Consider the following 25,869-nt stretch of genomic DNA (forward strand, 5'->3'; position numbering starts at 1 on the left):
GTTCTCAATAAAATAACTTTGTCCATTGGGAGTGCGAGACCGCCGAAAGTAAAGAAAACCTACGGAATGTAAACTGAAATATGCAAAGTAATTATTTTTAATGATACGCAGAATGCAGATAGCTTTTATAATGAATAATTTGATAAGGAAATAAAATGAAAATAAATTTTTAAAAAGAAAGAATAAGCATATGAAGATGGTAATAATTAAATGGTACCTTAAAATGCAGTTGCAATAGGAGCATCGAAAGCAAGCCTTATGATATGCCTTCCCGTTAGTTTCTATTTTTTCCAGTGGATAGACCTTCCTGCTACAGGAAGCGCAAAGCGCTGGCGATCCAGAATCCTGAATAAAAATCGGTGATAAATTTTCGACAATAATAACAACAAACTAATCTCTTTAACATTTACTTTCAATATACCTACCCACCTTAACTTCAGTGGAATAAATAAAAATAAATTAATTAGCAAAATTAATAGTTGTTGAACATAATATGTTTATTTAAAGGAAACTAACACACAAATAAATCCCAAGAGTAATAAAACTTTATTTCAAATAATAACTGTAATTAAATTACAAAATAACATGTTGTCCAGACTAGATACAAATGGCATAAAACACTTGTAAAGATTAGCAAGCGTCTAAAAACACATATTATAAAAACATTATTTAAAAAAAAAAAAATGGATGATGTTCGGAAGACAAGTAAAATTGATAGAAGAGTCGCTATCGTGAGAGTTGGCTGTAATGAGCGTATCTCAATTTACTGAAACAAACAAAAAATGGAACAGTGTAAATTTCTTGATAAATGAAAATGATTAAGAATAAAAAGTTGAATTTGTTCACATAAATGAAACAACATTTAAATGTAAATGTCTAATAAAAACAAACTTTTAATACTTTATGAACTAGCAATCATGTGCAAGAAATTCCAAATAAAAATTTATATTTTAGTTTAAATAAATCAAATTAACATTAACCAGTAATATTACTAATTGCATAACACTTCAATTTAAATAAAAGATAATCAAGATTCAAACAAATGCATGAAACAATTCATGAAAAACAAAGTTAACAGAAATAAACATGCAAAATAAAAAAAATTCAAAATGCTTACCTCAACTTTTATTATAAAAACTCGTAGACCATGCACACTTCATGCTACCACACTGTGATGTCATTTAAATTATTCAAAATATTTTGAATAACATTGTATTTGATTTAATAATTCTGAACGTTTTCCTTAAAATATAACATTGTTAACAAAAGCACACACTGATTAATACGCAAAAAAAAAAAATAAATAAATAAAAAACACTTTCGATTAATTAAAGCAAACAAAATTTATTTTAAATTAATTAAAACAAACTTATGAAAACTGAACAGCGATTTTTAGTCGAAACGAATAATAACAACTAATCCGTTGAATTAGACAAAGATATTTTGTCAAAGAGAGTGGCATAGTTTGAATTTTTTCTCATGCTGACAAATAAATAAAATTAAATAAATATGAAATATTAAAATCTCAAAATAGATGCAGTAGTTCATCATGCAGCAGAAAAGTGCATTCTGAGATTCTGACGTATGAACTGGGTAGAGAAAAAATAAATAAATTTAAGTGTTTATTTGAAGAAAACTTGTGTAGGTTAAAATATCTGTAGAAAAGAGAAAATCTAATTTTTTTTTTCATATAAAAATGTTGCGCGTTTATTAAATGAAACCGAACTGGTTATAAAATAAAACAAAAATAATAATTGTTAAAGGGGTGTAAGAAAGAATTAAACAAATTTATAAAAATTATAGCGTTTCAAGAAAATAACTGTGATTAAAAGTGTTTATCTCTTACTTCGAAATAGTAAACAGTGAATCAAACTACTAAAGTAGCAAAATGTTGATTAAAATATCCATTAAAATGTCATAATGTTTGTCTGCTGACTTTTTTTATCTCTTGTTTTATTATTCTAGAATAATGTAGAATAAAGCAATGTAATGATTATCTTGTAATGATGAGATTGAAAAGTTGGCAAGTTCATTCCATTATTTATTCTGTACACAAAATATTCTGGATTAAAGTCAACTTAGTCTTTTTAAGTACTACCTAAAAGAACAATCAGTTACAAATAACTCTTGACTCGAGTGTACTCGAGCATTGGAATATCTGTGGCTATGATATCTTTCAGTAGCTCTTAGTGAAGCAAGCGCTGTGATTTGCATCATGAATACGATATATATCGTATATATGCAACAGTATGTAAAGATGCTAAATCTAAATTATTCAGATCTTTAGATAAGGCTTCTGGCGACTTTATTAAAGCAAAATCTTTACGCTTTTCTCTTCAGAACTGATTTAGAAGTGGTTTTAAAGGTAAATTCCGTGAAAACAAATAAGAATTTTGATGGTAAGCAACTTGTTGGAAGGGAGTCTCTATTCTCTTATTAGGTACCTAAAAGCGGCGGCTTTGAAGCAGTGTGGACTTGTAAAATAAGTCATCAGTTCAGTAAAACTGAATTTATCTTTGTTTGAAACACCTTAATAATAAAGTAAGGGTGTTTCCGCGCTGTTTCTGACCGCAACATTTGATAGTGGAGTTGAGATGATCGAAAAAAATGATTTTTTTTTGTTCCCAAGTTCATTAGCTCCTTTTTTTATTTTTATTAGTTTAAAATAATTAAGCTCCAGCTCCCTTTTTTTTACACGCCTCAGAGCTATAGGTTCGTCACTAAATATTTGCCCGAACAGTTTGCAAACCCAAAGCATCTTCACAAAATTTCAACTCTATGGCAAAGAACTGGAAATTAGACATTTTTGTTTTGTGAAGAACTGACTGTTAAAAATTGTACTTATTTTCGCTAAAAGGAGATTGTTAGCAAAAGAGGCTATTTCTCTGAAGTTGCTTGATTTAAAATAATTATAATAATAGCAAAGTATAAAATCCGTCCTCCAAAATATAATAGCAATAATTACTGGACCAAACGAACTTGGATTAATTTATATTTTTGGACTTAACATTGGGATTCCGTAAGTTAAATATCTGTTAAATTCCTTGTTACATAATTTTAATAAATCTAATAAAGTTGATATAGTGTGGTACCACTAACAAACCCAATATTGCATTTCTGTGGTATAATGATGGACCAGAAATTGTATTATACGCATTATTACAATTACAGTGAACTAAGTATATCATAAAAGAGAAATTGCAATAAGTTCAAATTCGTATTCACTTTGGTATTCCTTGTATACAGTAAGGAAAAGGGTTTTAGTAACAATCCGTTAAATGCACTTTTTTCGTAAGCGGTTCCGTTCAAATTCAAATTTTGAACTAAGAATTTTGGTTTTAGAATTTATTTCTAAAATTGGTCCGTAACAACTACACTTTGTCTCAAACATCTAATTTTATAATTATTACTATCTCCATATTTGAAAACACTTCCATTCGTTCGTATTTCTTTAGATTGCAAGATGGAGCCAAGTCGAGGTTGTACTTTAGCAAAGTTTGTTTGGGCTATTTCGAGCATCAATAAACTTTTTTCAAGTCTACGCACAGCGATTTCGATACCTAGGAAGTACAATCTCATTATTGAGACACAATGCTCAACATTTGGAAATAGAAATAAAGCTACGGAAGAATAAGTTGTACGATAATTTATCAGCATAATATTCTTAACTGCTGAGATAAAAGAACCATGTAGTAAATCAATTTCACAAATCATTTTTTACATAATTAAAATTAAAAATGTTATCACAGAGTAAATCTAGCTAAATTAATAAAATATTATTAATATAAAGCTCTTGAATATAAATTGGAGTGTTTTTCGAAACTAATGCTACGCAGGAGAGAATTATAATAATATAAGTTTAAAATCTGTCCTCCAAAAATACAATAGCGAGGATAATTTAAATAAAATAAAGCTCGTGTTGAGAGTTTTCTTATTAATTGCAAGGAAGATTCAGATTTGTAACTATCTAATAGTTGCCAGTGGGCGTTTTATGTCACAGTTTTGTAACAAATATGAGACGAAGTTGGTATCCAAAAAGCACGAGGTTAGACAGTATCCGCTTTGGAAAATCGGCGCTCCAATTATTAATAATATTCAAAATCACTTGGCTGCATAATTGTGACATTCTAATAAAGTTAACTGACATATTGAAACTATATCTCCTAAAAAAAATTATATTACTCTCTTCTCAAATATAATTTTGAAATCCACCATTGAGGTGACTTAAGTTTAAAAGAAATCATAAATCAATACATATAGCTCCAATTAAATTGCTAATCGGAGCAAGCAGGTGTTATTATGAAAATAGTGGGCAAGACTGATCCTGGCAAAAAGACCTTTATCGCAAAGCCTTTATCATCAACTATAATCACCTCAGACAATTGAATCTTTGAAAATTCAATACTTGAACTCATATTATTTATTGAAACAATTTTAAACTGATTTTCAGTTTTTCATCCTTTAGATCCTTTTTTGAAATTTCTACTGTAAATAATGCACACATAAAATCTGGTTGGAAGTCAAGATTACTGAAATAATAATTATGAGGAGAAACTGGTAAGTATGGGCGTAATTTATACATTTATTTTCATTTTGTGCCCAAGTCTTGAAATATTAATTGTTCCCTATTATATTGGTAAGAAATGTTAACTACAAAGAAAATGAATAGTAATAATAATGATGATAATAGTAACAATAAATCCATTTGTTGATTGACAAAAATCAATGTAAGATGTAGGTGGAATGAAGAATATTAGGAGAAATGAGTATTCCTGAAAGTAAAATAATTGTGCCTAACCACAGAGCTTGTGTACAACAATCTTCCAAAAATCATACGTGCAAGGCAGAATGAACCTGTAATGTAAATATTCGAAAAAGAAAAAGAATCTAGTTACTAAAGATATTTAATGTAGAGATTTAATGTTTATGCTATAAATGTATGAATTTGATGTGGCTGTAGTAAAATTCATAGATACCTTTATGCTTTAAGCAATCACTCCATTGCATTAGATGAATCCATTAAAAGACAAATGGGTAAAAAATAAAAAAAATAAAAAAAAAAAAAAGAGAAAACAAAACAAAACAGAAAATGGAAGGAATAGATTTTTCAGAATAATGAAATAAAATGTAATAAAAATAAATAAGATAATGACAAGAGATAGGATTAGAGCACAAAAGTCAACACACAAAGAAGACGAATACTTATGAACGAAGGAGGGGCGTTGTCTTGGGTTTTGAGTGTGGCCGCCACTTGAGCAATTTGTTGTGTTATATAAATTGAGTGCGAGGCCATTGACTCTTTACGACGGCGATTTCGCTTTGACCGCTGCCAAAAACAAATCCCCAACATCTTTCAGTCAAGTGAGTCACCACACTTTTAATTAAATATTTTATGGCCAGTTTGAACATGAACATCTGAAATAGAGGAACGAAAAAGCGCTTTTGCTCACGGGGACTTTGGTTTTTCTACTTCTGAATGGAATTTTTTTTCTTTTAGATTTTTATTCTTAATTTTCTTTTTTCTAGGTATTCAGTTAGTTTACTACCTACTTCAAATAATAAGCAGATTTAAAGAGTATTCCAAAGGAATAAAAAATAATTATTAAAATAAAATAGCAGGGTATTTTAAACAAGCTGCAAGCACCTAAATAATGCTATGTGGAAAAATACGCGATAAATAATCTCAACAATTTAACTATTTAATATGGGATGAGAATGAACATATAGACATTTAAATAAATCATTACATAAATATAAAAAATAAAAGTTGATTAAAAATATACAAATAATATATATACAGGCATACATATTTATATATAAATAATAACATCAGTGCATTTACAAAGCACTACTTACAAATTACCATACATTCATGCCCTATTCATTGACGAAGAAAAAAATGGGTATTTCTCAGTCTTTTTATATATGATTGTCCATACTAAAGAGAAATAAATTGGTATATTACGCTGTAAAAAAGCAGGAATGTAGCGTGTCTTTGTGGGTGTATGTGTTAGACGATATTATTTAATGAAGCTTTAAACAATAACTGAAACAGGCAGCTTACAATATTATTGCAAGGTTACACACCAACAAAAATCGGCATTTGTCTTCACATGGATGTTCACAAGAGTGAATTAGCTTTAAACAAACAAACAAAAGGAAAAAAAAAAGAAAAGAAAACTTGCAAGGCAAACTATCATGATGAGGCAAATAGAAAATGCTGAACTTATAGTAAGCTGTCTGTTTCTGCTAAGCTTTCACTCAAACTATTACATTTTACACACTATGGCATTGTAAACATAAAATGGACAGTTACAAACTAAATTTATCGAAAATCAAACCAAAAAATTAACCAGGTTGCGTAACAACTTAAAAATAGTTAATGAGTTTTGGAAACGGATTTCTTTTACTATAAACTGTGAAATTTTTATTTTTTAAATGTTTTAATTGTTTAAAAGAAATTTATTGCAAGAGGCTTGTTGTGATCCTGATTGTTATCTCAAAACAAATTAAATAATTTCTTGCTTCAAGAAAATATCGACCCCTCAAAGCTGTTTATCCATTACGAAGGACAACATCAAGCACATTAAAAAAGGGTACTTCCTTATGAAGGTTGATCCGTGCGATTCTAGAATCAAATTAAATAATTCCAGTCACCAAAAAATATTCTAAAATTTTCATTTATCTAGCCTTTTTTTTAAGAGGGAAACAGAGAGCGACAGATCGAAAATAATAATGTATTATTACATTTGGGATAGTTCACTGGAAGCCTGATCAACATTCAAATTATTTAGAATTCTATCACATTAACAATAAATCATTGTTATATTTAATCAACATAGCAACTTCAATTAAATATAAGCAATATGAGGAAAACTGTTAAGGTTATGCTATAACTCATAATGAGAACAGCTTAAGGAAAAAATAACGTTTACCTTAACTTCTTTTTACTTAAGATGTACAAAACATCTACTTTCAAATTATTGTAATCTGATTACAATGCCATACAAATAGTATATTTGTTCTATGTTCGTAAAAACTGGTAATTATGCTAACACAAAAATAATTTAAACAGAAAAAGAAACTTACCACAAATCTGTTGACCTTAGGCCTTGCTTTCTCTTTTGGTGCTTCCGTCTTCAAAGATTCAAATTTAGCCCTAAGGGATTTCGTAGAATCTATACTAGCGTGCTCTGATTCCAGCATGGCAATAGCGTTGTTATTCGACTGTTTTTCTGGTTCCCAAGATTCAAATTTGGCAGCCAACTGTTTTGCTCTTGCAGCATTTTTTGCCTGATTAACATAAAAAATATAGAAAATGTATGTACAAAGTAAATAAATATTCAACTGGAAACTAGAACCTTAATTTTTTTATATTTATATATATGTATAAAAAGAGAATCTCTTTTATTTCCAAGAGTTCTATTATTTCCACTCTCTGATCTGCCTATGAAGTGGAAAGACAAGGCTCTCGAAATCCCTGAAAGACCGCTGCGACTGACCGATGCTCCAAAGGAAGGTAGAGTTTATGTTCAAACAATCATGACGACGGCCTTTTAGACGAATGAAAAAGTGAAAAAAAACGGACAAAGGATAAATCAAACAAATCCATTATTTTCTACCCATTAGAAATCAAGTGTTAATAAATGCGCTTTCTTCGAAGAGATCCAACTAAGATCCAGCCAAGTGAAAGCAAGAATATTGAAACTAATTAGGATAGAAAATCGTCATTCGTCAAACTTTTATGATGAGAAAGGATTTTTCTAGTGATTGCATGATAATTTACCATAAAAAAATCCACAATTCATTTTAGATTTAATCAAGATGCCCAATCTACAAATATGCACTTTTTTTAGTAAAAAAAATTATATAACTTCTTTTAAAACATCAATTCTTATTTTATTAATATTAAAGACTTCTGGAGAGACATTTTGATTTCCAGCTATGAATTTATTTGAGGTAGATAAGAAATTCCATCATTTTCAGAATTCACTTTCGTATAAGAACCGTTCTTACAAGTTCGAAGGAGAGTTACTATCAAAATTATTCAATATTAATTATCCGCTGTACTTATTTTTTTTTTATCTTTACACATCTGAATCTGTTAATTAATTGTTTTAGGTCAATTATAGAAATTTAGAAAAAGCATAAATCTGCTTCTTCATTGACCTAAAACCTAAACAACGATAAACAACGAAATATTATCATACTTTTTTAAATTTTATACGTAGGGAAAATATATTATGCACATTGTTTTGGGTAATGCATTCATTAATCTATAGGGAAAGAAAGAATATTGACTAAAATTGGCATTATTCTTTCTTTCCTTCTATATTATGCTAGTAATTTTAAATATAATTAATATATTTTATCTAGTTTGCGGAAAACCATTTCTTTATATGTAGATCTAACTAAAAAGTAGAAACGAATGAAAATAATTATAATTACCTGTTCAAGAAATTCATCTTTGACTTTATACGAAGATTTGACAACACCGTCTTCAGTTTCACTTTCCTCCTCCTCTTCATCATCCTCTTCTTCATCATCTTCTTCGTCGCTTTCTTCTTCGGAGCTACCTGCACTTCCTTTAAAATCTGGTGGAGGTGTGAAACATTTCTTTGGTTTCAAGCCTATAACGTCAAAAACGCAAGTAATTTTGTGAAAAAAATGATTTCGCTCGTACATCTTTAATTACTTCTTCTGAATGTTTTATAAAAAGTTTAACACCTTACACCAGGTGTTTTGCCTGGAAACTAGTACTGAGTTATTTTATTTAAAGCTATTATTTCGTCTACTAAATAGGAAAATTATCACGATGGAGCGTTAAAGGATGGGAGAAATCTAATGTTAAATTTTATTCAATTGCTGGTGAAAAAAGCTCTAAGTATAGATTTATCTATTGGTGATCTCCACGGAGTCAATTGTTGATCTCAACACAGAGTAAATCACGATATTCAGCGCCAACTAAGAGGATGATGAAAAACTGACGATGATAGCAAACCTCTTACTACACTCAAAAAGCTTTTCGCCGAAGAGACAGAAAATTACATGCATACATTACATGCTTGAAATATCGGATGAGATGGTCGAACTAACCCCTCCTCCAATGCTAACAATGCCTGAGATTGCAGCAACTTTTCAATTTTGAGAGATTTTATACGTAATGTGAAGACTATAATGAATGAATGCGAGAAAATAAAAAAATCCAAAAACATTACCTTCAGGGACTACTTCCTTTTGTTCTTCAAGTTGTCTGAATTTTGACAACATTCTGCTCGTAGTTTGACTTTTAAGAATAGTCTGTTCATCTTCTAATTTGTCATCAGCTCTAACTACATCAGGATCACGGTAAACTTCTCGTTCAGGTGACTCAGTCTACAATTAAAGCCAATAAATTTTTAAAGAAATTGTCAAACTAGATTAAAATACATGATGTAATGTTGGTAGATAGTCATAAAACAAAAACAAAAAATCTATATTTTAAAGTTAATCTTAAACAAGATACATTATTTTCATGCTGTGTTAAAAAATTTTTGTTCGTTTTGTTTTTTTTAAATTGAAATTTTCTGAAGAGTACACACAGAATGAAAGTCAGGTACCAATAGTGCCTGAAATTTACATGAGTAGATGATAAATGAGCAAAAAAAAGATCTTTAAATGCTTTGACTATAAAGATTAAAGAAATACATGTATTAGAGCAAACAGAAATTAAAATTAGCAGCGTTACTGAATGGATTAAACAAACTGCACACACAGTTGGGAAAAAAAAGGGCAGTTTAATAAACACGAAGACCTTCACTTGTCCTTCTCTTGGTGGTGTAATTCGAAAAGCTTTTCTTTCTTTTTCAGGAGCTTTGTAGGTTTCAAAAAACTTGAACTTTGATGACAAATCTGCTGTTTCAATTGTTACATCTTCCACTATATCACTGGACCTTACAACATCTTCAGAAGCTTGTCTTGAATAGTATACCTATTATTTAATAAATTATCACTATTCACATATATTTCACAAAAAAGTAAATTCAAAAGAAGTTTCTGCGTTGATCAGAAATACGAAATAATAGATGAGTTTGTGTTAGTCACAGTCGGTAATTTTTCTATCAGCAGTTCTATTATTTATTTCGGTTAATAAAATATTCCTAGAGTTCATATTCCTTGAATCATAAATATGACCAATCTTAAAAGTAATCACAGCGGTAAACGTGATTCAAGTGAAATAATACTTTATCAAAGAAAGAATGTGAAATCTGACATTACTTAATTTATTACTTATTTATTATTTACTTTATAATACAAAATTGTTTAAGTAAGAAACATTTCAACCATATACACAACCATTAAACAATGGATTGATAAGAGGAAGGATAATAAGAAGCATTGGGAACATTCATATTAATGATCTTGCAGAACTGAGGATTCGTAGAAGCTTGAATGGTGCAATATCCAAGAAAATTGGAGTAGTCTTACCGTTACAGAATATGGACTGAAACCTAGCAATAAGAACGTTCTGAAGAAACCTAATTGGAATATCAAACTTGTTGTACATGGGCACTCAGAAGAAAGACCAATTGCAATTTTCATTTTTCTCGCTGTCAGACATTTTAAAACACTCCCATCATTCAATTTAAAGTCATTATTTTAATTTTGAAACTGTCGTCCACCTCGTTTTTATATCGTTACCATTTCGCTTTATGCTTTTTATAGCAAGAGAAGAAATGCTTAATTACTTGTAAACGCTTTGAACAACTACATTACATAAATCACACATTTATAAAGTGATGGAAGAAAGTACTGACTCTAATATGCATGTAGCAGCAAGAAGTTCAAACATATTCTGTCTTTCGCTCAAGGGATGACCCTTAGATCTCAAGCCGTCCAGGAAAAACCGCTCGGATACCTCTAGAAAGGAGGGCCCAACTTCCAAGCCAAAAGAAGTAAAAAGTTGCACATTTCATTATCTTTCTTTTTTTTTTTTTTTGCATTTCGAACTAATTCTATATTTAGTCCATTTTTTCAAGGCAACTCAAATTTACTTGCTATTTTGATCCGACAAACAACTAAATTTCGATTAATTCGAAAGGAAAGAAATGGAAGCTAGTTCTAAATGAACATTCAATTCAACACAGTTGAAAATCAAGGCATTGCAGCAGCTCATCTAACATTAAACACTCTCATTAATATAGAATACCTAATGAACAAATAACATACATTAAATAAATAAAAAAAACTTGAATGAATTTAAAATAAACCGCATTTAAAAAACTAAGGCTATCAAGTACTTATTCCGAATAGTTTTCTGGAAAGCGGTGCCCAATTACACGCATTATGGTCATCCACTGCTAATAAGGATTCTAGAAATCGGCAGTATGGAAATTATTTAGAGACTGTGACCAAACGCATGCGCAACACTTTCCAATAAAAATCTCTCGCACTAAGAATACATACAGAAAATTATGTGGAATAGTGATTAAAAATTATTCAACTAAAAGAGCCATGGAATAAAAAAAAATGTTTAGAAGCATGACTTGAATATATCTTGGATGACTGATGACTTGTGGAATCCTCCAATACTCCCACACTAACCACTACTAGCAAAAAGAAACTCAAGCCATCATGAGAAATCTAAATTCCTCTAAAAATCGAAATTAAAGTTTTCAAATCGTAGATTATACGAGATGGCATTCTCTGAGGTGGTCCCTGAAATCTTCAAAAAATAATATTTTTTCCAACAGAGTACAATGAATAAATATTATTTTAATTTGAATCAATAATGGTGGAATTTGGGGAAAAGTTTGTTTCCTTATATTTATGGTAGATACCAACAGTTCTATTTTGAATACAAAATAATGTTGTAATTTACATAACATTAAAACAACAATTACAAATGTCAGGATGTTGATTGAAGAAGGGTCGCAGAGATGACACTCCATTATTATATTTCACTCCTCACTGAGTAAAAGTGTATCCAAGTTGCTCTTCTCACAAAATAAAGTAAAAAGCTTGTTTAAAACTGTCCGGCAGGACAGTTGTATAAGGGTTGTATGTATATTTGAGAGGCATACATCTACCTATAATTTGAATTACTTCTTTCTTTGTACAGGTGACAAGCAATGAAGAAGTGGAATTGGTTGGATTGATTAGTACAATGTATGTACTTCTTTTATGACCAGTAAAAGCAGAATTTCTATTCCTAAAGGAGTCTAGCAAAGACAATAAAATAAAAAAAAGAAGATAATTCAAGCTAAAAATTTCAAAAATGCCAACAACTAGAATCAACAAACAGGCAAATGGGATCGGCCAGAACTAAGAGAAAAATTATAACTAATATCGTTTCTTAAAATTAAATATGCGTGGCCTAACCTACAGTTATTTATCTAATAGGTGCGAAAGGATATCTCAACAGTTGGGTAGAGATATAAACGTAAACAAACCTGTTTAATTTTCAAGTATCTTCCGTTTATACTTTAGCGGTTTCACATATGAAAAATTTGAGCATACACATGAAATCTACATTTAAAGTTCATTTCCCTTTATGATTTGTTTGATACAAGTCTCACTGTTTTATTTAGTCGTAAATTAGTTTCCTACCGTTTATGGCTGCAAATAATTGTAAAAAAAGGGGCTCCTCAAAATAGGCAGGCACATTTGTCAAAAAGAAAAGTAGCTGATACCCTCAGATTTTTTTTATTTGATTTCCAAAATGAAAAAGAAGTTTTGATCAATTAGAAGAACGAATCCAAATTTTTCTAATTAAAACGAAAGTAATTTATGTATCTGGCATAGGAAGTTTAAAGTGGATGATATTGCGAGAACAATATTATTCTTCAAGAATAATTTGAATAGATTACTTTCTTCAAGCAAATGGTCATCAGTAGCTGGAGCAAGACAAACTATACTGAGTTGAGTGGAATGATCTACCCAAGGTCGTTCAGGTCAAGAAATTCTTTACGATAAAGTATCATAGGGTCTGTTACGGTGGAAATAATTTTATTTACAAAACCATGTTCATATTCTGTTGATTCTATAGAGTTATGGATTAAATAAGCAGCCAGATAAGGTGGACTTCTTAATTATAATATTTTATTTTCAATGATAATCTTGCCAACTCAAAGATAAGGATTAATACTTTTTTAACATCTAAAAAATAATAAAAATATAATAGGTTACCTCTCTTCCTTTTTTGATGACCATATTATCACGTGGAGGTGGGGTAGATGTCAAGGAGACTGAATTTTGAGATCTGACAGCATTGGCATCCATTTCCAAAAATATACTTCTAGATTTCTTTGATATACCTTCCTCAAATACGCTCATATCTTCCTCAACACCTCTGTTCTTTCCTCCTCCGCCGCCATCTTCTTCATCGCTTTGTACCGTTTCTCCTTTTTCGAATTTCTCCCGTACCACTCGTGCTCGTTCACTTTTCATTATCTCATTTTCTAGTTCTTTCTTTCCAGTCTTTCCTTCACTTTCAGCTACAGCTTGTTCGTATAATTCTTTCATTTTACCTTGCTTTCCCTAGAGTAAATTAAAAAAATAATAAAAAAAATTTAAAAAAAGAAAATAATATTTTAATTATGAACTTAATTATGAAGTTGTGAAATAATTGAAATTTAAACTAATTTATTTAAAGAAATTCTTCACATATTTAAATATTCTTCTAGTATTTAATTAATTAGGAATTAGTTTAATAATTAGTTTTCAATAAAATCAATTCTTACATTGTTTTGATCCATTATTTCTAAGTTTTAATTAATTTTTTTACTATCGTAAATAAAACCAAATATTACAAAAAATATGTTGCCCCAGAAACGAAGTGTTCCAACATAATAAATGTGTTCTCTAAAATACTTTACAATCCATTAAGGCTACAATATAATTTTTTGCACATAATCTCATTCAGGAAAACTTTATTTACCTTAGAAAAAATTCTCAATTTTAATTATTCAAACCATTTCTTTGAAAATTATATTTTCAACAAAATTATGAGAAAATTGAAAACCTTATTTTATGTTTATTTATTTTTTATTGCTTTGATAAAAAGCATTCCAGCAAATAATCTTTTCTACTGTATAGATAAAAGTATTACGAATATCATATTTTATACGACATGTTTTCCTTATTTCTGACCGTCAAACATCAAAAGTTGATTAACGTATTAGTTGCAGAGAATTTGACTTCAATTTAAAAGGTTCTTTAAGTTTCTGTAAGTTTTTCATGTTTAAAAATGTTAGTAATAATTTTTAAAGAGAAATATATAAGAATGTTTGTGCAAAAAACTTCGATTCCGTTTCAAGGAATGTGTTATTGGAGATACTGAAGAGGTTGCAACTAAAGAGAGTAACTATGAAGCCAAAATCTCGTACAAACGATGAATTGTGGCTCAACTATTAGAATTTTTGGTAGAATCGTCATCTAATTAGTTTTCCTGAGAATCTTACAGGGAAACCAAGGATCCTAATGTTAGGCTGCCACCAAGACGAGACATAACCTGGAGTAGAGTAATTTACCAGGTTTTTCCTTTTAATTTGTTATGGTTGGGTGACATTTTGACTTATAAATTTCAATAAAGGCAAACAAATTAATAATTTAAACGTGCAACAAATTTTCTTGACACTAAACGTGATTGATTAAAAAAGATATTGTTCTATAATGTACGAGTATCTATTAAATAATCTCACTCTTCAATTGTTATTATTATTATTATTATTATTATTATTTATTATGATAGAATTTTAATTATTTAAAATATTAATAGAATTATTATTTATTAATCTGCAATTTACCATAAAAAGACGGGATCTGATCTGTTGCAGTTCTTCTTTTCTTTGTTCTCTCATTTCTTCTCGCCTGGTCATCATATCTTGTTGACTTTCCCAACTTTTTTTTACATCATCAATTTTTGTAAAACTTACTGGTCTTTCTCTAATTTTTCTTCTACATTTAACGATTCCTTTCTCTTCCTCTTCATTTTCTGCAGAAGGTAAAATAAACATAGTAGATTAATGTAGTTTAAAAGAGAAATAACAAATTAACATATAATTATCAAAACATAATTAACCTTCCTCTTCTTCTTCACTGGACTCACTTTCTTCATATACAAATCCATTGAGTGCCTCATCACTCACGCCCACATCCATTCCTTTCTTCTGAAATCTTAAAATAAATAAATAAAATAAATATTATTAAATAATATTGCAGAAAATATATAGTATCAACTTTAAATATATTTACTTTGCAAGTTTGCTAAGTATACTTGACGATCTCTTCACGCTAACAGTTGTTGGAGATCTTTCCAAATTACTATCTCCTACTTCTTGTTTTTCAAAAACTTGAAATCTTGACTTAACATTTAATGAACTTAATTCTTCTAAACCCAAGTCAGGCTTATCACTAGCTGTAATAAAGAAAGAACATCTTTGAACTAAATTTAAAAAAAAAAAAACAATAATAGTTTTAAACACTTGTCTTTGTGCTCAATTAAGAGAGGAGAACACACACAAACCAGAATAGATTCATGCTTTTGACTGTTTATTTGCTTTAACTCTGTTCTGCATTATCATAACGCTTAATTAAGATCACACTCATGCCAAATAAATAAGGCAATAAAAAAAAGTAAAATGTAAGTGCAACAAAATTAATAAAACAATTACCACAATAGTTTTCATCATCGTTAAGACGAACCATGGTTTACACGAATATTTCAAAAAAAATAAAGTATTTACAACGGTGAGAGTGTAATGTGAGGTGCTTTACATACAGCAATCTTCGCCCAACTGAGGGATATAACTGTGTCACTACTTAATAAGTGTATGCAAGCGGAAAAAACTGCCGATGTGTGAAACAACAAAATCCGCTCTAATTAATAGCTTATATTAAAAAAATATATCTGTGTGAAAAAACTATATATTTTTTTCTTTGTTACTGGTAAGATAAAAGGTGTCTCGAGACATATGAACACAAAAGTGACATCACTTGTAAATTTAAAGAAGATACTGTTCATATTTTAAACTGAAAGAAAATCTAATTTTGTTTCAACGTAATTTTTATCGCATTATGATAAACAAGTAAATAATTAGATAAAATAATATTTAAAATAAAAAAATCAACCTAGAAAACAATTTACACGTCTTTCTCTTACTGCAACCAATTTACAGGTGGTTACTTGATAACTTTACATCAAACTTTTAATTTTTACCTAACAGAAATAAAATAAGTAAAAATATTATAAAATAAATGATGGGTGGGGATAGGATGTCTGTTGATTACATAACACTACAGTGACTCAGTAGTTAGTTACCAAGATCACACCCAATTTTAACGTTTACATTCATGAAAAACTTTGTTTCTTTTTTTTTAAAGTTTTTGTCACAAGATACTAGAGTCAAATAATAAACAAAATTGAGATAACGCGGTAGAGGCCTACAGGGGGGGCTAGAGAAAATTGGGGGGTGTTGAAGCGGTTTAGGGGGGAATGGCTGATTTATATTTTTCATATATTTAACCAAAATCAAAACTTACCTATAGAGGTGACTTACTGCTGTTTTTGAGTAAATTCGAGCCTGATATTAACAAACTTGTTAAAAATCATCAGATTCATCCTTCACATTAGGTTAGTTTTAAAATTTAAATTGAAATGTTTGTTTTAATTTGAATAAAAGTTTTTCTAAATATTATTTATAAAGTTTCGTTTTATTGCTCTCATTAGAACAGTACCATATAACATGTAAGTTTGAACTCAGAAACAGGTTTGAACAGAAACAGACTCATATGGCACGATATAATTAAATTAAAGTATGATTGCGATGTGATTTTTATGATGTGGTAAAGTTAACATTTTTAGGGGGCACTAGAAAATAGTATAGATTCTTAAAGAGGGCGGTAGATGAAAAAGATTGAGAACTAATCCATATTGGATAAACAATAAAGAATTAGACCTTTTTGGGTTAGAATTAAATTGTAGAACGTTCAAAATTCACATATATTAAAGCTAATTCACTATGCTAACCATCTTATACTTCTAACGAGATAAAATTTTATTTTAAATTAAAAAAATAAAATAAAGTTTTAATCGTATTGCTAAAAATATTGCAGGAATCTACTAGAAAGTAAGAATCAAACAAACACAGAACTCTTCGAACTAAAACAATTCTCAAACAGTTATGTAAACCATTATCTACAGATGCGTGCGACTTCAGAGAGTCAATAAAAATAATTATGAAAATAACAATAATACTACTCTGCCAGTTGCCTAATAATGAAAATAATGAAACTCACTGTTGATATCACTGGCGTGCCTTTTTTGTTCGAAAGACCCAGAAATGTTAGAAGTAAAATCCTCTCAAATCAAAATGTATTGTGCGAATAAAACGCTGAAAAACAGATAGCAATTACCAACACCATAAGGATAGTCACTGCTGATAATACAGAAATTTTTGTTTCAAGCAGCTAAGTAAGATCCTAAATAAAAATCCTAAGGTGTAACTCAAGTAAAACGTTGCCAAAGATGTGGTCACCTCAAAAGTTTATTGTAAATCAGAACCAAGATATGTAAAATGTTCTTGTTACCATCTCTACACTGAAGAATATGCACAAGAACATTGTCAATGAAGGCAAAATTATGAAATGTATACATTCTACTTGTAATTAAAACTTAAACAGATTGTTTCCATAATAATAATTCCCCTACCAACTAAGACTGTCCATCAATGATCTCCAATTAAAAAAGACAAATATTTCTCAAGTACAGTAAAAAGAAAAAAATCTTCAACACATCCTACTTTATAAACATCATCAATGGTACTTACTTGACATGCAAAAAAAATTGTACAGAAATATCTCAAAACATAAAATAAGATCACCAGAATGCCAAACTAATTTCTTTTACCTAAAAAATGAAGAAGCCATCAACAAACATATCGTGAACACCAAAAAATAAATTTATCAAAAAACCTCATTTCCTACTGCGACCCATCAGTATTTTGTTAGACCTATTTTAGTTATTAAAAATAAGATCGAATTTAAACTAAATTTAGGCTTCAAAAAAGCAAAAGGGCTTATTTTATAGGTGTGTCTTCTTCTTATTTCACTCTACATTTAGAGACTTTTATCGTCCGCTGTGTATTGCAGTGAACGTACATAATGTGACCGTATGTTTGAAGACATTTTTATTTTATTGGAGATCAGGGCTTATATGCTAGCTCTTCAAAAAATCGAACTGAGACTTTTCTACTGATTTTTTCGGGAAAATATTGTAATTCAATCATTTTATTTAGTATTAGTCGTTTAATGGACAGCCCTTAAACTGAACACTCCAATATTTCCAATCATTAGGAATAATAATAATAAAAGATGTCTTCGCATTTATTAGCGTTCTCTCTTAAACAAAATTATTTCTGTAAAACCAATTCTCGGGGTCTCGAAACTATTAAATTTTAGGTGACTAAATTTCAAAATCCAGTTTTCCTTCTCTGAGCAGTAAGAGAAAGTTTAAACGAGTTAAGATCAAATATTAGATATTAATATAAATTATTTAATCCAATAAGCATTAGCAATTTGAGATTAAATAACAAAAATGAACAAACAATATTAATGTTTTGATAAATACATGCATTGCATTTAATGAAAATTATTTTGTTTTGCGAAGGACCTATTAATAAGCATTGAGCTGTTCTTTAATACTCATTAGTTTTCGCTTTTTTTAAACGGGATTTTTGCATATAAATGTATTTTATCTCTTTTGTGTTAAATGTGCTAGGCTGAGTGATATCAAATCTTAGGGCTTTATACTCTTTATTTCTGAATACCTCTGACAACTTCAGGGGGTAATTCCACTGGTTGGTTTTCCCTTATTATCATTTCAGGTTTGCGACGTCTCACTAAGAAATAAATTATTATTTACTTCTACGTTATATAAATGAATTTCTTAATAATACTTAAGTTCTTGATTGAATTTATAATAAAGGATTTAAGAATTGGAGGTTTATTGCTTATTAAGATTTTTAAAAAATTATCAATTTAAGAAGTTATAAAAGTAAGATACAAGTAAAAGAGAAGACCTTGCTGAAATTACTTAAAATTAAGCAAACTTGAATGTACAATACCTGGTTCTTCATCGTCAACTATAACTTTAGGTTTAAATAATTCCTTGAAATGTGGTTTACAGTATAATTCCCCTTCATGGCTGCTATAAATATCAACTCTGAAAGAAATAAATAAAAATGTATTCCACAATTTAATAGGTCAACCAATTGTATAATACAACATAATACTTACGTCAACTGCTTTTTGCATGTATGACATCTGAAACAATTTTTGTGCCAGACAGCCCGTTCAGCTTTTATCTGTTCCATTGCGAAAACCGTCTTGTCACAGGCCTTACAGGTTGACGTCCCGGTTCCGTCTGGGCTAGTCTGATAATTATAAAACGTTCGTTTCAATTGCAAATAGTTAATTTTTTTGTAAATGTAAAATAAAGCAAATTAATAATTAAATTTATGAAGCAGAAGAATAGATTATACATACTAAAAATGTTCTTAATGTGTAATATTTTTCAATTGCTTCATGTTAAAATAAGCAGCGATGAAACACGTCCAGAAATTTCGAATTTACCATTTGTGACAGTAAAATAAATTCATTCAACTGGTTACAACAAACTTAATAATTAAATAGAAAAATTACCTTAAATTAATAACCTTGATCTCTTCAAATAAAAATCTACTTAAGATTAACAGCACTTTTTTTTCAGATCGTTTATGAGATTTCATATTATAATTACTGGATTCTTGTTCCTGAATTCTCTAAGTGTCTAACACCTTTTTTTGTGTTATTTCTCTTATATCTTGCGGCACTTTCATCATGAGGAACCGAACTAAATTTGAATGTTTACTACGGTTATAGTGCACATTTCGAGAATCCATACTGACAGGTTATGCCGGCACAATGCATCAAGATAATGCACACGGTGTTCTACAATGAACATACTGATACATTGTTTGTAATAACAAAAAAATATTTTGATTATTATTAATAGTAAATGTAATAATTTTTAAAAAGCATAAACGGGGCCCAGACAAATTAGTAAAAAAACCAACCATTTAAAAATAGAGTGATTAAAAGCAATTGTATTAAAACAGAAAGCTGCAAGCTTGGAATACACCACTTTCAGAACTTTCCAGTTCAGCAGCAGTAAATTTATAATTTCCAAGGAAGTTTCATCTATTTATAGTTATCTACATAGAGATTTGAACATTTTTTCCATACTTTTCCTTCTTAAAATCCACAATAAGTAGTGATTATCATCGTACTAACTATACTAAGACAAGTTATATGTACATTACAACTATAATATGAACGCAATGTTCATTAAACAAAATCATAAATTATATTATTTTAATACATAGTAATATAATAGGGTATTATAATAACACTTACATTCTGAAAATTATATGCCTTCGCATGAACTCTCTCATGCTCTATATAGCATTTTTCTGTAACTTTTAAATCTAATTGCACTATTTTTGGCAACATATTTTCACTTCATGAGTCAACATTTACCTGATTAAATGTTTTTGAAGCTTTTGCTGGATCTGATGATCTGACATGTAGAACTTTTTTACTCAGCTGATCAAATTTGCTGAAGCTGGATTTCTAAAAAAAACAAAAAAAAAAAGTGTTAAAACTATTTTTTAATAAATCTTCAAATAAATGTCCATCGTCTGATGATTAAAAGCTATTTCCAACATTAATTAATGATTTAAACGCACACCAAATGATTGTTTTCTTAAGTAAAACAAGAATTTGAAATATTTACACGATTTATTTTTTCTTTAATCGCTTAATGAAAATTAAATTTCAAAAATTTGACACTATAGCAATACTTCCTCTTATCAGGTGTAAAAGAAAGAAAAAGATTGAGACGAAACACGTAAAAAATGTTATTTGTTTTAGCTGGTCAGTCAAAATTATCTAAGAAATATGCCATAACATAATCCCTCTGTTCATTCTTTCTTTTTTTTTACGAAGGCTCCACAAATCGTTACAGGCCATCCATATTATTTATTAATATTTAACGACTTTCTTTGAAAATTTATTCCTGACAATTCAGCCAAATTACATGTGTTGTAATGAGCTACAACTTCAAATTCCTTCAAAAACAACCAGTCCACTTTTGCACACGCACAAAAATAATGCCAAGCATTGGTGTCAAATGATCGTTTTCTTCATTGTTATCTGGAGAATTTTCTAAACTTGAACCTGACTTATGTATATTTTAAAGGTTAAGATGTAATTTAACAAAGGATGTGTTTGTAAAGCGATCAAAAAAATATTAACCAACTGGAAGAGGTCTACTCCCACTCAAACCCTAATCGATCCGCCGTTTTGCTTAATTTCACAAACGGGTAAAGCTTAGCAAAGTGAACGAAGCAAGACATCCAGAAATATTTGAATGAAATGAGTTATTTTGGGTTTCATAATTTTTTTTTTTTCATGATTTTTCTGGCATTTTTATTACTATGCTTCTTTAGACGATTTTAATAGATTGATTTCCAAGTGTTATTTGTGGGTTATATTAACAATTTTGGGAAGATCACGGATTTTATTTAAAAAAAACTTCTTAAAGTTATGGAGTAAGTCGGTGGGCAGAAGATGCAGAGTTTCTAAAAGGAGGTTTATTGGGATGTATACTTGTGTACTCGTTGACTTAAGAAAACAAATATTTCCCCAACCACCATCTTTAATTGCCAAAAATGGGGATCATTTTTCTTAATGCTCTAAAGGGGAAGTACTAAAATGAATATTGTTTAATTTCTTGTTTACCACTAGGAACCCAAATAAAGGTTGTGGTTAAGTCAACGAGTACCCAAGTAAATAGTTAATACTTTTTTGACGCTTTTACATCCTAATAAACCTTCTTAGAACCCATCTATCTTTTTCGTAGTGCAGTCTGAAAAGTGGAAGGCTTCCCTTCAAAGTTATTTTCACAAGCCAACCACACAGGATTCAAATTCATTACAACAGGATAAGTTTGGCAGTTCTTTAAAGTTTATCCGACTATTATACATTTAATGATGTCGAATAACTAATAATTCATAAAAATATCTCACTAGCTTGCAACTAAGAGAATAAGGTCATGCTTTCAATTGAAAAGAAGAAATTAAATCTCTGGTTTCTTTCTCTTCTTGTGATCTGACTTTTCTCAAGTTGCTAACGTATAGTTCACTTCTTCAGGTACTAAGAACTCGACTGGCATCTCTTCCTTCAGAACATCATTTCTATGGTGCATCAGCCGTCCTCGCAGCAGTCTTCTTCTTCGTTCCTCGCAGTCAAATTTACTGTCCTATTCGGCCAGTTCGTTAGACTCACTCTTCTAACAGAATCAAACAACAATTTCTCCATGATTTGCCTGTCGTCAACATCCTCGACCAATTCATTTCCTTTCCTATTGTCTTGTCTCTCCATCTGTTTATCTGTTGTAGTTTAATGAGTAGGCCTAAGCCATAAATCCATTTTACAGTTCTTAATTGGTAACTTTTTTTAATTTTTTTTTAAACAACAGATGTCGAATTTTTAATAATTTCATTTACGTAATTATTTATTTAATTTAGTTTTGTAGCAAAAAGATTTGAATCGTCTAATATTCTATCAATGCGTAATGCAATATTTCTACCTCTCTTTAAGAGATGCTCTTTTCATAAATAGCAACTTGGAATGAAAGTGTAGAGGGCTGAAATTTATGACAGTAATTCTAGAGTTGCTTTTTTTACTGTAGGTTTTTTATTTAAAACTAACCTTAAGGGGATTTACAGCTGCTATCCAATGAAAGCTGTAGCTTATGACAATAATTAGGGCTAAATTACATGATTACCAGACAGTCTTGTTTTTTATAAGAGATGATTCTCCATAACAAGGTTGTCATAGCAAAAAGATTTTTTTTCAATCAGATATTACTTAACTACATTTTAATTTAACACCATAACTTCAAGAGATGAGTATTAAAATTTTACGTAAATTTGACCGATATTAGACAGCAAAAAAATGAACTGGTTTATAATTAAGTTCTCTTTGTACGTATAACTTTCCAACATATTAAGATTTGAATTGGCTTCTGTGCAATTTCCTATAAAGTAATTTCTGACAACTGTACTGTTTTTAATTCTGAACGATTTCAGAATTTACTATTCAAAAACATTTTCGAGTGCCAAGTGATTATACTGAAATAAAAGTGAATTAAATTAAAGTGTAAAAAAAAATATAATTGGTGAGTATTTCTTTTAAAAAAAGGTGCAAGTACATCAAATGTTGCAGGGTCAAAGTTTGCAGAAGTTTAGCAAAGGGCAGAGGATTTCAAATTTGACTATGAAGCAGCCTATGTACATTTTCAGAAAGTCACAAGTACAGGAGTTTAATTTCAAATAGTAAACAAAGAGGGCTAATGAATGATTATAAATTGTGATATTTATATAAATGTAGATGATAGATCTAGATAGATAAGAGAGATAGATACTGTTAGATATACGTAGATGCCTGATAGATCAATATTGATAAATACAGATAGAAAATGGTAAACATACACATCTTGATAAATACAGGTAGATATAAGTAAATAGATGATTACGGTAGACAAATAATAATAGATCTTAATTAGCTGACTAAGAAGGCTTTTACTGGAGGATTACGCTGATGAAGATAACTGTCAGAAGCCAGTTGAAAATGGGGAGGCGAGATTTCAGACAAAATTAATTATGATATTTTGTAATCAGCTTAGGAGACATCCTTTTTCAGTTCACTTTCGCAAATGTTTCATGATTCTAGAACACTTACTTATTGGTCATTTATCTCTAGGTCATTTCTAAGTGCCAAAAAGAGCAGCTTTGCAAATCTTCTTGAGCTGCCGCCAATACAGACCAAAAAGTATGTTGTGGCCAATGAGGTTGGTCAAAAGCTTTAAACAGAAGCATTGGCTTCTTTTTGTAAAAAACAAAAGATTATAATAGCAAGGTAATTCGTTTGATTCATTTGAAAAGATTTTGTGAATTACATATGAACATTATTTTAATAACAGACAGATTAGAAAGGACCATAGGGCAATCCATGCCTCTTTGTTCGTGTCAGGCTTTAAGACTTAAGTGTTAAAAGACGGGCACATTTCAAGCAGATGTATGAACCTTAAAATTTGGAAGAGATATGAACATAGACTTTTATACGACGTTATGGTGATCTATATTATAGTGGTTTTTATTATTTTTAGCAAATAAATACTGTAAATAGTAAAAAAAAAGTACAAATTTTAAGCATTAATTTTACAGTATTAAGTACAAATTTAAACAGTATACTTATTTTATTTATTTTTTTTTACTTTGGGGTTTACAAAATTGAAACAAAAAATCGAAAAAGACAGAGTTTTGCAAGTAAGCACCGTTCATTTTAAGTGAAAATAAATGCTAGAACTAGAACTCAAATTTTTCAATAATTACCATCAAAGACCATCAGTACTTTATCTTACGAATAAGTCTAATGGTGGTATAAATGCTTTTGACAGTAAGGTAAGAGAATAATTTAAAATTAGTTATAATTATTTTTTATACTAGTAACGATCCAAAGATTAAATTTGAATAATTGGTTTAAGAATTGGGAAAATAAGTAATTTTATAAACATCTATCATTATAATAAAATATTACGTCTCCAAAACATAGAAACATTAACGTACTACCAGTTACATAAAAAAAATACCAGTTACAGAAAGACAATTTAGTTAAATACAAGAAGAAAGAACGTAGTGCTAGTAGCTAATAGCGGTGTAATTAATAAAGGTACATGCCATAGCACAAGTTAGGTACTTACATAAAGATGACTGGACCTAGGTGAATTTGGTATGTCGAGATTGTTTTCTATTGAAACTGCCTTCCAGTAGCTGGCCGCCTACCATGCATTTACAGTTAAAGAGGCCATGCAATTATTTCAACTAAATAATTTATTAGTAACATTGTTTAGTTTAAAAAAGTGTGAGAATCTTATATAGATTATTGATTAGTTTTTATTTAGTATTTTAATAAGGAAGGCAAACTTTAGGAAGTAATAATTTCAACCCGAAATTCTATGGAAATATTGATTTCTATAAATACTTTGATTTAGTCTGACTTTATTCAGTTTTGGATTACTATTTCATTGGCATTTCTGCCTATAAAATATTCTGACTATAAATAGCTTTCGCTCAAACGCTAAGGTTACAGTTCCAATTTATTAATTAATAGGGAGAAAAAAAAGACTAGGCTTTATATGATTTTTCTTTTAAATCAAACAAAAAAATTTATTCCACCCAAGAAATTTTACAACTTTTTGTTAAAAGACGGTTTGTTAAAAAAGTTAAGACTAATGAATGTCGAGTTAAATCGATATTGTAGAGCAACGGTTACTAATCTTTTTAATTTCGATACATCACTAATCATATTTTTTAAATCCTTTGCTCCGAAAATAATTCGAGAAAAGTCTCGTTTGAGAACAAAATTTTGTATCTGCTAAGAAATAAAAAGTACATTATACATGAATATAATGTTATATAATTATAAAATGCATATACATTAAAAATTCTTTTCAACAGCTTTATTACTTTTACACGTAAGAGGAATATGTTCTCTTAACATTGGTAAATAGCAATAGTAATCGAAAAGTAGATTTTAAATGTAGATAGATAATGGTTGCTTTCTTTCCTGAAGTTTATCCAAAATCTGACAATGTTGTTTTTGTAAGGAGAAAACAATCAGGGGACCAAATTTTTCAGCGATAAATTCATGGCTGCTTTAAAGTTAAATTTCTGGGACTTTGATAAACATTGACTGAAACATTATTCCCTATCCTTTTAGTTTGTG

The 25,869-nt window shown here is 29.4% G+C and overlaps 1 protein-coding gene across 41 annotated transcripts in view; it reads right to left on the reverse strand.

The window, feature by feature from the left end:
• LOC141450533 (uncharacterized) overlaps positions 1-25,869 on the reverse strand; it is a 248,211-nt gene that overhangs the window by 1,522 nt on the left and 220,820 nt on the right. For 11 of the 41 annotated variants that reach the window (XM_074121084.1, XM_074121118.1, XM_074121086.1 and 8 more), the window contains 14 exons: positions 24,845-24,922; positions 20,557-20,649; positions 19,276-19,412; positions 19,104-19,201; positions 18,807-18,878; positions 15,235-15,397; positions 15,062-15,156; positions 14,787-14,974; positions 13,168-13,518; positions 9,794-9,970; positions 9,219-9,375; positions 8,449-8,630; positions 7,090-7,293; positions 218-345 (listed from right to left, as the gene is read on the reverse strand). In XM_074121084.1, coding sequence (XP_073977185.1) covers positions 218-345; positions 7,090-7,293; positions 8,449-8,630; positions 9,219-9,375; positions 9,794-9,970; positions 13,168-13,518; positions 14,787-14,974; positions 15,062-15,156; positions 15,235-15,397; positions 18,807-18,878; positions 19,104-19,201; positions 19,276-19,412; positions 20,557-20,649; positions 24,845-24,922 — 2,123 coding nt within the window. Of the gene's footprint in view, positions 1-217; positions 346-527; positions 767-5,202; positions 5,416-6,485; positions 6,629-7,089; positions 7,294-8,448; positions 8,631-9,218; positions 9,376-9,793; positions 9,971-13,167; positions 13,519-14,786; positions 14,975-15,061; positions 15,157-15,234; positions 15,398-18,806; positions 18,879-19,103; positions 19,202-19,275; positions 19,413-20,556; positions 20,650-24,844; positions 24,923-25,869 lie in introns of those variants that run through there. The other 30 variants (XM_074121108.1, XM_074121092.1, XM_074121110.1 and 27 more) reach the window with 12 other exon arrangements.

The sequence above is a fragment of the Rhodnius prolixus genome, unplaced genomic scaffold, assembly GCF_049639745.1.
Source record: "Rhodnius prolixus isolate KJV_2025 unplaced genomic scaffold, Rpr scaffold_2, whole genome shotgun sequence".
Lineage (NCBI taxonomy): Eukaryota > Metazoa > Arthropoda > Insecta > Hemiptera > Reduviidae > Rhodnius > Rhodnius prolixus.